Source organism: Pristiophorus japonicus, chromosome 4 (assembly GCF_044704955.1).
Source record: "Pristiophorus japonicus isolate sPriJap1 chromosome 4, sPriJap1.hap1, whole genome shotgun sequence".
NCBI classification, from domain to species: domain Eukaryota; kingdom Metazoa; phylum Chordata; class Chondrichthyes; family Pristiophoridae; genus Pristiophorus; species Pristiophorus japonicus.
The window spans coordinates 276038621-276052673 of NC_091980.1; the positions used below are offsets into that span (position 1 = coordinate 276038621).

Below are 14053 nucleotides of genomic sequence, written 5' to 3' on the forward strand. Positions count from 1 at the left end.
GGGCCGATGCATTCGTATTTATCCTCTTACTTTCAGAAAAGAGGGATATAAGTGGCTTGTGGTCGGTTTCCAATTCAAATTTGAGCCCAAACAGATACTGATGCATTTTCTTTACCCCATAAACACACGCTAACGCTTCTTTGTCAATCATGCTGTCGGCCCTCTCAGCCTTAGACAGACTTCTGGATGCATAAGCAACCCATTGCAATTTCTCAGATTCATTAGCTTGTTACAATACACACCTGACCCCGCTCGATGACGCATCACATGCTAGTACCAAACGCTTACATGGATCATACAACACAAGCAATTTGTTTGAGCATAACAGTTTCCAAGCTTTCTCAAAGGCATTTTCTTGGCTTTTACCCCATACCCATTCATCTCCTTTACACAGTAAAGAATGCAGTGGTTCTAATAATGTGCTAAGACCCGGTAAGAAGTTACCATAGTAGTTCAGGAGTCCAAAAAACGACTGCAGCTCTGCCACGTTCTGTGGTCTCGGTGCATTCTTGATTGCCTCCGTCTTCGAATCGATGGCCTGATGCCGTCCGCCATGATACTTCTCCCCAGGAACTTCACTTCAGGCACCAGGAAAACTTACTTCGAGCGTTTTAACCTGAGCCCCACACGATTAAGCCGACTAAGAAACTCCTCCAGGTTCTGCAGGTGCTTGACAGTGTCCCGACCTGTAACCAAGATGTCATCCTGGAAGACCATGGTGCGCGGGATCGACTTCAGCAAGCTTTCTATGTTCCTCTGGAATATCGCCGCAGCTGATCGAATCGCAAATGGGCATCTGTTGTAAATGAAGAGACCTTTGTGCATGTTGATGCAGGTGAGGCCCTTCAATGATTCCTCCAGCTCTTGCGTCATGTAGGCCGAGGTCAAGTCCAGCTTCGTGAACGTTTTTCCTCGCGCCAGTGTCGCAAATAGGTCGTCTGCCTTTGGTAGCGGGTATTGATCCTGCAGGGAGAAACGATTGATAGTTAATTTGTAATCACCACAGATTCTGACAGTGCCGTCTTCCTTGAGGACTGGAACAATCGACTGGCCCACTCTTTGAATTCGATCTGTGAAATGATGCCATCTTGTTGCAGCCGGTCCAGCTCGATCTCCACCCTCTCATTATGTATGGCACTGCTCTTGCCTTGTGATGGATAGGTCGCGCCCCTGCAATCAAGTGGATCTGCTAACCTCGTGGGAATAAGTTCAGCAGAAAATGGTAATCTGAATTCTTAGCAACTGTTGGCATGTCATGCATGGCTGCTATAGACACACGCCTATGCAGCTAATAAAAAGAAACAAAAGCATTGTGCATATGGACACACTCTCAATACTTTTCTCTACAGGTAAACACGTGCAAATGAGCCCCCGAGTCTGCCTTATTTACCTGCAATAACTTCACCCTTACAATTTAAAAAAAAATCTATTTTCTTGCCCATTCGAAATAAATACAAACTGAAAAAGAACGTTGGATTCATCAACAAAGACTAATCAGTTACAACCAAATAAAGGTATAGTCACTCAGGTCTGACATAAAATGTTTCAAGGGTTCCAATCCCCCAATTAAGCTGTGTGCTTTGTGGCAGCGGAGCTAACTGCCTTTGTGATTCTTGCACCAATCAGTTTTACAACAGCAAAGAACAAAGTTCTGTTATGTAACTTTTACCAAAGCCCATGCAATCCCATTGTGCAGTGCAGAGTTTATCTAATGGCAGGAAGCCACCCCAAGCTCCTACCAGTACAAAACCGATAAAATTATGCTATATGGCCATCTGACTCGGACTAATTTGGATGTGTTCAGTGTAGTCTGAAATAGGCCTTGACATCTTTAGTCATACAGTAAAAAAAAAAATCAAAAGCTGAGTGAAATAGATTTTGTACAGATTTAAGTATTTCAATATCTTGCATTTATAAATTATGCAACATTTGTAAGTGTCTGTTATTTTCACAGGTGCTACGAAATCCAGTTTGCTGTCAGCACAGAGCATAGTCAGCATGTTTGTTCCTGCACCAGAGGAATTTACAGATGATCAGCCAACCTTAATGTCAGACAGGTAAGCATATCAATTTGTTAACCATGCCTTTTGGACAACCATTTTACTGATTGTTTCTCGTTATAATTCTTACTATATATTCAAATATTCTTAAATGGAAATTCCGTGTTTTTGCTCTGAAGCAAATCCAGAAGATACAACATTAATTCGCATAAATATCATTATTATGCTCCATTTATCAGCAAAAACAATTGACAGCATCTTTGCCACATTTGAGTGAACAGATAAAATTGAAAATTACTCTGATAAAAGTATGTGTGCCAGCTTTCTTTTGGGTGACACATTTTACCACATCTGAATGAATGCAAACATGGTTTGGGGGGTGGGGTTTCTAACATCCACTGAGAAACAAGACAAGTTAGCACGTAGTCAGAAAATGACCTCCTTAATGTTTGCAATTAATAACATTGTTTTATACGAATACAAGCAGTGGAATGAAATACAGCATAAAATACTCTAATGAAAGGGTACCAAATGTAAAATAAATAGAAGTAGTCACTGAACATTTTACAAGTTGCATGCCATGAATTAAACCTAAATAAAAGAGATATATATTTAACATAACAACTTGCATTTATATAGCATCTTTAACATAGTAAAACGTCCTGAGGTGCTTCGCAGGAGCTTTATCAAACAGAATCTCACATTGAGCTACATAAGGGGATATTAGGGCAGAGTGGTAGGTTTAAAGGAACGTCTTAAAGGAGGAAAGAGAGGGGGAGAGGTTTAGAGGGGGAATTCCAGAGCTTTGGGCTTCAGCAGTTGAAGGCATGGCCGCTAATGGTGGCGCGATTACAATCAGGGATGTGCAAGCCCATGTTCCCTGTAAGCTGCGCTTTGTTCTGCGTGGCATATTTTTTTTTAATGCGTGGTCCCTTTACATTTCTATGCAAGCGCGGTATTTACACTGTAAAAGCCAGTGAGCGGCCTGTGTGGAACCTTGCAGATTTCTGCGCGGCCGCACACGCGCACTCCTTAGCGAGAACGTTGTGTGCAAGAGGCCAGAATTGGAGGGGCGCGAGATATCTCGGAGGGTTGTAGGGCTGGGGGAGGTTACAGAGATAGGGACGGGCAAGGCCATGGAGGAATTTGAAAACAAGGATGAGAATTTTAAAATGTAGGCGTTGCTTATCCAGGAGCCAATGTAGGTTAGCGAGCACAGGGTGAACGGGATTTGGTGCGAGTTAGGAGATGGGCAGCAGAGTTTTGGATGAATTTAAGGTTAACTCTACCCTGACAGATATGCTATGGTGTCGTGATTGTGTAAAACCTAGTGTGGAGGACTAGAGTGAATCAATTGTATTTTTATGACAATCCAGCAGTTTTCATGGTCATTTTTTCTGCTGTGAGGACAGCATTTATTGAAACTGGTTTCCAGGGGTGGATTAACGCCGGGATCTATGAGACTCGAATCCAAGAACCCCGGCCAAATATGGAGCCACCGATTAAACTCATCACAACACAGAAAAATTACATGTGATGACTGAATCAAAATATTCCTGCATTGAAAAGTACTGTCCGACGGGGGTGAGGCAGAGTGCCCAGGGCCCCACAAATTCTTAATCCAGCTCTGGTAGTTTTGCAACCTGTTATGGTGGGATTTGAATTCATAACCTGTGGGTTGCTAGTTCAGTACTATATTACCTATTGTATTGAAGAAGGATCATTTTAACAGTTTCATTCTTTGGTACAGATGCCTTGACTGTGGGGCTGTTCTCGAAGAATATGACGAAGAAACGTTGGGACTGGCTATTGTTGTACTTTCAACATTTACTCACTTGAGCCCAGATTTAGCTGCTCCTTTGCTGCTTGATATTCTGCAGTCAGTCGGAAGGTAACCATTATAATGGTTTTTGATATCTGCCTTGTTTAAAATGCATTAAAAGTATTGACTGAGCATTGAACATTGGTTGCCAAGGGTGAATTTTTTAGTGAAACAGCATGATCAGTATTTTTCCGATATTTTATCTGAATTAATGTTTTGATGTGAAATATAACTATATAATTCATGTTTTATGTAAAATGAAGTAACTTTTCTGCTGATTTTTCATTCCAGACTGGCATCAAGCACCCTTTTTCCGGGCCAGGCAGAAAGGTATTTACTTGCCTTTGTTGTTACAGTAATCATAAAATCATAGACATTTACGGCACAGAAGGAAGCTATTTGGCCCATCGTGCTGGCCAAAAAAAGAGCTCTTCAGCCTAATCCCATTTTCCAGCTCTTAGTCTGTAGCCTTGTAGGGTTGCAAAAGCAGTTCAGTTGTGCTTTTACTATTGTCTGTAAAGTGTTCCAATCTTGAAACGATTATCCTTCACTTAACTGGTTTAAGCCCCTTTTGTAATTTGTTGACGCCTTTGTTCAATCTCCGTATGCCATGGCTGAGGGGACAGGCCAGAATATGATTATTGCTTTTCATTAATGCTGCTGTTTTAGCTAGCTATAAAGTGAAGCACAGTGGTCCATACTGGCTATCTGCTACTTCCTCTTTCCCTGCCTGAGGGAAACATGTGGCCAGCCGATGGGGCATCGCTTAGAGCAGGAGCTCGCTGCTTGTGCGCTGGAGTCTATGCTTTGCCACTTGTTGATACTTCAGTAGGCTGTAGCTATTTTACCCTCTTCCTCTCACACACCTACAACTACCATTTAGTGCAGAGAGGAGGCAGGTTGGACAGTTTTATTGCAGAGATTTTCAACTGCCAGCTTCCCATTTCTCACTTGAAGAACAGGTAGCCAGCAATTGCAAATTGGTGGGTGGGGGGGAAGTTGGTACCACTATGGCGGACTCTTGGTCTGCTTGATGCAATTTTCAGACGAGCCTGTAAATGGGCAAGCAGCTCGCCTGCCTACAACAAGGTTGCTTCATATGCAAATCGGGCTCCTGCACCAGTTGTTAAAAACCAATTGCAATTTTTGTCTGCAAATGGGCAGAGCATGCACGTTCCACCCAGTTGTACCAGGCATTGAGTGGCCTAACCAAGGAGGAGGCACTCAAAATGTGGCCCAGCAAACTTTAATTTTTTTTTGGTGGGCCTAGGAGTAGGAAGAGTGGGAACCGGCTGATTTTCTGCCTTCCCAGCACCAGTGACCACAGCTCGCTGTCAGCATATTAATGAGGCTTAGACCTAATATTCCAGATTCCGAACTACATTGTGAAGGATGGAAGATGCCTGTGCTTAGATTTTTTTTCACATGTGGTGGCTGTTGCACACCAGCCACCACATGGGCTTGACAGAGCTAGGTCTTGGTCCAGTGGCGAGGATTACCCAAGACGACTGGAGACCAGCTCTGTTGCACGGACCGAGCGCGCGCACATATAACAGTGTGGGCTGGCCCGTGCTGTCCATGGGCTCTCGCCTCTTCTGGGCCCCAGACTCTCCTGGGCCCCGGTCACTTCCTTCTACAAACTCTTGCAGCTTCTTCGCCCCTCCTGCTGTGCCTGCCCACACAGCAATCAGTGACCTGACTTCGCAGCCATCGCCCTCCTGCAGTGGTATGCCGCCGCACGCTGCTCCCACTGATGGCCGGGGCCTGCTGATGGTCTTGCAGTCTGGGACCGCGCCGAATTCCGGGTCGGGCCACCGCACGCTGCTCCCTCTAATGCAGCCTTTCTACATGTATATATATATATAATAATAGCCCTTCAACTGCTTTGGGTGAGGTCAGTTAACCCAACACAGTATAGTGTACAAACATGGGACGTTCTTGGTCTTAGCTCAATACCACACAGTGAGGTGCATTTAACCTCCTGCGCTATTTGCGAAGCTTATTTTCTACCAAGGGCTGTACTATTCCAGAAAAGGGATTATCCAAGTGCCGATTGCTCTTGTGTAAGCCTTGACATTGAAGGTTGGCAGGCTATTTACCACCAGGCCATCGCAGTCACAACCGTATGCACATGTACTTTTAGCAAGAATCAATGAGTAGAGGTCAGGAATGGGAACCCTTGCTGTTTGGTTGCTAATCTAGGCTTGCTGAGGACCTATTCTGCCACCCCAGTTGTGATCAGTTAATTTAGCACAAGGATTAAATAACAACAACAACTTACATTGATATTGCGCCTTTAATGTCGTCGTTCCAAGGTGCTTCAGAGGCGCGTTATCAAAAAACAAAAATTTGATACCGAGCCGTATAAGGAGATATTAGGACAGGTGACCAAAAGCTTGGTCGAAAAGATAGGTTTTAAAGAGCGTCTTAAAGGAGGACAGAGAAATAGAGTGGCATGATGTTTAGGAAGGGAATTCCAGAGCTTGGGCCCCAGTCAGCTGAAGGCATGGCCACCGATGGTGGAGCAGTTAAAATCAAGGATGTTCAAGAGGCCAGAATCGGCGGAGTGCAGAGATCTTGGGGAATTGTGGGGCTAGAGGAGATTACAGAGATAGGGAGGGGCGAGGCCATGGAGAGATTTGAAAACAAGGAAGAGAATTTTAAAATCGAGGCTTTGCTTAACTGGGAGCCAATGTAGGTCATCAAGTACAGAGGAGATGGGTGAGTGGGACTTGGTGCAAGTGAGGATATGGGCGGCAGATGTCCTCACGTTTATGGAGGGTAGAACTAGGGAGACCGGCCAGGATTGCAAGAATAGTCAAGTCTAGAGGCAACAAAGACATGGCTGAGGGTTTCAGCAGCAGATAAACTGAGGCAACGGTGGAGACGGGTAATGTTACGGAGGTGGAAATGGGTAGTCTTAATGATGTATGGTAGCATAGTGGTTATGTTACTGGACTAGTAATCCAGAAACCTGGACTAATGATCCGGAGACGCAAGTTCAAATCCCACCACAGCAACCGGGGAAGTTTAAGTTCAGTTCAATAAATATATCTGGAATTAAAAAGCTAGTATCAGTAATGGTGACCATGAAATTATCAGATTATCGTAAAAACCCATCTGGTTCACTAATGTCCTTCTAGGGAAGGAAATCTGCTGTCCTTACCCGGTCTGGCCTACACGTGACTCCAGAAATACAGCAATGTTGTTGACACTTAACTCCCCTCTGAACTGATCTAGCAAGCCACTCAGTTGTACCAAACTACTGCAACAAAGTCAGCACTGTGGGAGTACCTTCACCACAAGGATTGCAGCGGTTCAAGAAGGTGGTCACCACTACCTTATCAAGGGCAAATAGCGATGGGCAATAAATGTCGGCCTTGTCAGCGAAATCCACATTCCGTGAACGAATAAATAAAAAAAAATGTAGCAAATATGTCATCTACAAGTTAAGAGTGTGAGGGAATACTCTCCATTTGCCTGGATGATTGCAACTCCAACAGCTCTCAAGAAGCTGGACACTGTCCAGGACAATGCAGCCCGCTTGATTGGCACCCCATCCACCACCATAAACATTCACTCCCTCCACTACCAGCACAATGTGGCTGCAATGTGTACCATCTACAAGATACACTGCAGCAACTCGCCAAGGCTTCTTCGACAGTATCTCCCAAACCCGCGACCTCTACTACCTAGAAGGATAAGGGCAGCAGACGTTTGAGAACACCATCACCGTCATGATCCACTCTAAGTCACACATCATCCTGACTTGGAAATATATCGCCATTCTTTCATCGTCGCTGGGTCAAAATCCTGGAACTCCCACCCTAACAGCACTGTGGGAGTACCTTCACCACACGGTTCAAGAAGATGGCACACCACCACCTTCTCAAGAGCAATTAAGGATGGGCAATAAATGCTGGCCTTGCCAGCGACACCTACATCCCAGGGATGAAATTTAAAAAAAAAAAAGCTCAACTCGTGATTAAATATAACACCAAGGTTGCAAACAGACTGGGTCAGCTTCAGACAGTTGCCACAGAGGGGGGATGGAATCGATGGCAAGGGAATGGAGTTTATGGATTGGTCTGAAGACAATGGCTTCGGTTTTCCCGATATTTAGTTGGAGGAAACCGCTGCTCATCCTGGCGTTGCTGGCAAGGCAAACATTTATTGTCCATCCCTAATTGCCCTTGCAAAGGGGGTGGTGAGCCACCTTCTTGAAACGCTGCAGTCCGTGTGGTGAAGGTACTCCCAGAGTGCTGTTAGGGTGGGAGTTCCAGGACTTTGACCCAGCGATGATGAAGGTATGGTGATATATTTCCACGTCAGGATGGTGTGCAACTTGAAAGGGAACTTGCAGGTGATGGTGTTCTCAAGTGCCTGCTGCCCTTGTCCTTCTAGGTGGTAGAGAACGCGGGTTTCGGAGGTGCTACCGAAGAGGCCTTTGCGAGTTGCTGCAGTGTAATGATGGTGGAGGGAGTGAATGTTTAAAGTGGTGGATGGGATGCCAATCAAGCGGGCTGCTTTGTCGTTCTTGAGTGTTGGAGCTGCACTCATCCTGGCAAGTGGAGCGTATTCCATCACACTCCTGACTTGTGCCTTGTAGTTGGTGGAAAGGCTTTGCGGGGGTCAGGAGGTGAGACACTCATTGCAGAATACCCAGCCTCTGACCTACTCTTGTTGCCACACTATTTATGTGGTTGGTCCATTTAATTTTCCAGTTGATGGTGACCCCCCAGGATGTTGGATGAGATGAGAAATAGGAAGGCGCCAATAATAGGTCATTGGGGGACACCTGTAGTAATGGGGCAGGAGCAGGAAGAGAAGCCATTGCAGGTGATTCTATGGCTATGCTGGAAAGATAGGAATGGAATCAGGCGAGTGTAATCCCACCCAGTTGGACTACGATGTCGAGGCGCTGGCACAGACTTTTGTGGTTTTCCATGTCAAAGGCTGTAGACATGTCAAGAAGTACCAGGAGTGTTAGTTTTCTGCCTTTACAGCCAATTAGAATGTCATTTGTGACCTTGGTAAGTGCCGTTTTGGTATTGTGGCGGAAACCTGATTGGAAGGATTTAAACACAGAATTCCAGGAAAGATGGGCATGGATTTGAGAGGCGACAGCACGTTCAAGGACTTTGGTGAGGAAAGAATGGTTGGAGATGGCAGTGATAGTTTGCAAGGACAGAGGGGTCAAGGGTTGTTTTTTTTTGAGGAGAGGGATGATGATGGCACATTTGAAGGTGAGGGGGACATTACCTGAGGAGAGAGAACCATTAACAATGTCAGCTAACATGGAAGCCAAGACAGGAAATTGTGTGGGAATAGGATCAGTCTCTTTGACTAGATGAGCTTTGAGAGGACATGAGGGGAGATAGGAGAGAAACTAGATGTAAGGGGGTAAAAAGTATACTTGAGTAAGAAGCATAAGGGAATTAGAAGGTTCTGAGGAATTGGGAGTTCCTCTGTAGCATGGTATGGATTGTAATATTGACCAATTATGTAAAACTTGCTTATGTATCTAAAGCACGCTTATACACTCGCTTACATTGGGTTAAGAGGGAGGCAGCAATGCCTGATGGGTAATGAACCATCATAAGAAGCCAACACTGCAATGATCCTTAGCACAGACTGATAGAAGATGAAAACATACACTCAGTACTGAATGACAAGGGCAGTGGAGAATCAACAGCCTAGAAAGATAGCATACCTGGGAAGCGAGGTCAATCAACACGTCATGAGAAACTGAGACAAAGTTGAACACATTCCAGAAGGGTGACACTATGGGAAATGGACAGGTGGGGGAGAACCACTCTGAGCCAGTCTGAGCAGTAGGCCAATCGGTGGTTTTGTAGGAGGGTCACACACCTCAGAAAACTGTATAACTGTAATTGTAAAACCTTTGTTCTGGGAAGTGTTCATCAAAACATTTCCCGAGCATATTCGAATAATAAAACCGGTAAACCGAGTTTTCGTCTGTGTGATTCCGTGGTCGCTTTACAATACGAGTAGGTATCGATTCCTTATATCAGGGAGCCCATCTTGAGGTAGAGAAGTCTTCTTTTTACACCAACACTAGAGAAATATGCAAATTCAGGGTTAGGGCAGGGGGTGGAAACTGAGAGGAAGTTAGGGCCCAGTGGGCGAGGGGAAGGAAGGAAAGTAGCAGAGGCAGTTGAACGGATGTTCTCGATCTTTTTTATCAAAAAAAGTCCATGAGCTCCTCACATTTATTTTTGGAGGTGAGGGGGGTGGAGGCAGGGGAGAGGGTGGTTTGAGAAGAAGGTTTGTGATGGAGAAGAGAAGCCGGGTGTTATCTTTGCCTCCCTAGATGATTTTCGAATAGTGGGCGTTTTTTGTGATGTGAGCTGGACCCGATAATGCTTTATATGATCCAGCCATATCTGGTGATGGATGGTTAAACCAATTGTCTGCCAAAGATGTTCAAGATTGCATCCCTTGGACATAGGAAACAGAGTTGGGGTCTACTGGGGGAACAACTAAGGTGAGAGAGTGTAATGGTTTTAGTGACGACAATGGTATCAAAGATGGTGGAGAGGGTGTGATTTTGCAAATCAGTAACTGCAGCAATGTCATGAAGTATTGTAGGCCAAAGGCTAGATAGTTGGGAATTTGAAAGTGCAGTGGTAAGGGACTTGAGGGAGAGTGTTTTCCAGGGGCGGAATGGCAAGAAATGCAGTTGGGAAGGGGAATATGAGTAGAAAGTGATATAAAGAAATGATCAGTGATACACCTAGGACCTACATAATTCATTATATGTGTGTGATCTCTTTTGGAAAATCTGGAGTCTTTGTTTTCAAGTAATGTGCTGTTATGATTCTTGTAATCTTGGTATCAAGATTGTATGAGTGTCCCAAAATTGGACACTATTATTAAATTTCTTTCTAAATGTTGACATTTCATGGTATATATTTGAGTAAACATTTAACTGTGTGAATTATTTCTGATTTTTTTCAAGCATGATGATTCCTGGCAATGCTGCTGGTGTGGCAAAGCAATTTTTACGCTGTATTTTTCATCAGCTAGCTCCCAATGGCATACTTCCACAGCTATTCCAAAGCAACATCAAAGGTATGGTACTTTACAACATTTATTTGATATACTAAACTTAGAGAGAAATAAATACATTTTAAAATAGTCGTTTTATTTTGCCATCTAGACGGAAGCTTCCTTCGAACTTTAGCCTCGTCTCTGATGGACTTCAACGAGCTGAGTTCAGTGGCAGCACTGAATCAACTACTGGAGGTATTGCAGAGTTTAGAAAGAACTTGCAAGTTATAAATCATTTTTAGTATTTTTTTGTAATCTCCTGAAATAGAAAAAAAAATCAATAATAATTGACAATATTATTCTGTTAAATGTTAATTTTAAATTTTAATTCTTTATACTGTACGGTATTCCATGCAATATTTGTGATATAAATGTGACACAGGGTTTAAACAACAAGAAGAGCCTACCAGCAGGAAGGGCCATGCTTCGCTGTTTAGACAACATAGCCACTTACATGGAAGCTTTGCCTATGGATTTACCCAGTAACCTATGGACTACAATATGCAATCAGTTTCAAACACTTTTGACCAAACTGCCATGCATACTGCCGCAGAAGGTAAGGAAGAATTTCCTAATCTGTTGCCTTTTGGACATTTAGATTAATAAATATGACAATTTTTCTGCATGTTTTTATTCCCTATCTAACTTTGTATTGGGATGGTTATCACAAAGCAGTGCATTCCAAAGTTGTAGCACAAAGTTGCAGTTCATGTGGAATGTTTTATCACACATGATGGCTGTGGGAATGTTGGGAAGACCCACAAAATGGATGCTAAAGGAAGGACTCCTACCATTAGCAGAAATTCAGTAAAAATATAGATAATCTAATCAATACCTATCAATGTTTTTGCACTAATGGTGATAGTTTATGTTTGGTGAAATGATTTGAAAATGTCTGAACAGGTCACTTATCCTCAATACGTTCGATATTTGAAGTGGTACAGAAACCAGATATTCATGAAATGTTGGAAATAGATATTTTATATGACATGACAAATTAAAAAGAAAAGAAAGACTTTGATTTATATAGCGCCTTTCACAACCACCGGACGTTTCAAAGCGCTTTACAGCCAATTAAGTATGTGTTGAAACTTTCTAAGGGCTGAATTTTCGCCACCATTCTGTGCCTTTTTTTGGCGTACGCTGTTTTTTATTGAAGCAGACTAAAATCTGCAAGTTTCGCCAAGGTTTCTGCGCCATTGTAAACTAATTACAGCCGATTTTTTTAAAGTTCACGATTTTTTGACGTCACCAGGGGTGCTGGCTGCCGGCAGCGCTATTTCTGGCCATTTAAGTGAGTTTGGCCAACTAGGATTTTTTTCAAAAATGGTGCAGTGCACCATTCTGAAAAAACTTACCTGCACTTAAGAAAATCGGAGCAGAGAAGACGCCATTGTTTTAGGCTGAATTAGGTTTTGGAGGGGGAGGGAAGAAGACACGGCACTGGGGGCGGGGGGGCATTCGGCCCAGGATAGGAGCGGCAGGGGGGCCTTTCGGCCCGGGATAGGAGAGGCACCGGAGTCAGGGGGGGGGCCCATTCAGCCCAGGATAGGAGCGGCAGGGGGGTCTTTCGGCCCGGGATAGGAGCGGGGGCAGGGGGGGTGCCATTCGGCCCGGGATAGGAGTAGCAAGGGCGCCTTTTGGCCTGGTATAGCAGCTGCACCGGGGGTGGGGGGGGGGGGAGGGATTCTGCCCAGGATAGTAGCGGGGACGGGGGGGCCTTTTGGCCTGGGATAGGAGCGGCAGGGGAGCTTTCGGCCCAGGATAGCAGCTGCACCGGGTGGGGGGTTGGTGGGAGGAGGAGGATTCGGCCCAGGATAGCAGCGGGAGGTCCATTGGCCCGGGATAGTAGCGGCAGGGGACTTTCGGCCCGGGATAGCAGTGGCAACAGGGCTCCACAATTGCTTATGTCTTGCTGCATTTTGTATGTTTCACTTTGCAGCCTTAGCCCTTCAGCGCGTCCCTCGTTACCCTGGCAACCTCAGTTGCAGTTTTTTGGCGCAAACCTTAAGCTCCACCCACAGATCTTAAGGACAATCTGCGCCGCTCCAAAATAAAAATTTATTCTGACGAAACTTGCAACTTTTTTTTTTGCCGCAGTCGGGCACTAAAAAATCGGACATACCTCTACAACTGTGCCAAAAAGCGGCCATGTGGAAAATTGGCTCTTAAATGTGTTTGTCAATTACTGAGAAAATAAATACCCAAATAAATGCTGAATAGTGATAACTTTCATCTTGTATGCAGTGTTGCTTGGATTCCAGTTTGGCAATCATGCTCTGTCTTCTCAAGATACCTAGCACAAGTGCAACACGGGTAAGCTAGCGCTAATGTGGCTTATTAAAACCTTTGACCTCTTGTTAGATTTTTTTCTCCTGAAGGGGAGGAACACATCCTATTTTTTAACACTTTTCCGAATTTTCAATCATTTATGCCTGTTCTCTCTCTCTCTTTCTTTATTTTACTTTTGCCTTTTTATTCTTTTGCTTTTGGCATTATACTGTAGGCATTGATTTTTAGATATTTTTTTCTCATCTATTTTGTATTCTCGGTATTTTATCAATTTAATGCAATTCATTTTCCTGTTGCCACACTTTTTATCTTCCTTTTTAATCTCGGGTGGGAATTTTGTTGGAGCTGCTCCCACTATAACCTTGCCAGAAGTGCCATGGAGACTCCTTCAACACAGGTAAAATGTGTTTCCGCTGCACTTTCGATGAAGTTACGGCAGTGGAATGGAAGCAGCTTTGTGGAAATTCCTGCCCTATACTTTTTTCTTTGTCTCATTGCTCAGTTGATATACTTTTGCATAATATTGCTCAGTCTCTTCAAATTTTCCACCATTTATTTTGAAAAGCTGTGTTTCTGATCTTTTATTACCTTGCTTTTCTTGACTTCTATTTTGCTGTTGTTGTAGTCATTCCATTCCAAAGCATACTTTAGCAGTTAAAAGTCATTCCTCTTCCATTACTTGTTTCATCTCTATTTTCACTTTCTTTGCAGGCTACTCACCAAGCACGTATCCTATTCTAGCCGAGAGGGTGAAATGGTCTCTGCCAGTACTACTCTGAAGTAGTTGCTGGATGGTGCACAAGGTAGCCAGGAATATGTCTACATTGAGTTCCCCTCACTGTGGGACAATGCCTGGCCTCTGCTT

At 44.1% G+C, this 14053-nt stretch overlaps 1 protein-coding gene across 1 annotated transcript in view; it reads left to right on the plus strand.

Annotated features, from left to right (window-relative positions):
- Positions 1-14053, plus strand: part of LOC139263437 (protein unc-79 homolog) — a 253255-nt gene that overhangs the window by 193373 nt on the left and 45829 nt on the right. Inside the window, exons 33-39 of the mRNA XM_070879516.1 lie at positions 1955-2057; positions 3751-3891; positions 4114-4152; positions 10805-10917; positions 11006-11091; positions 11279-11452; positions 13144-13212. Coding sequence (XP_070735617.1) covers positions 1955-2057; positions 3751-3891; positions 4114-4152; positions 10805-10917; positions 11006-11091; positions 11279-11452; positions 13144-13212 — 725 coding nt within the window. The remainder of the gene's footprint in view (positions 1-1954; positions 2058-3750; positions 3892-4113; positions 4153-10804; positions 10918-11005; positions 11092-11278; positions 11453-13143; positions 13213-14053) is intronic.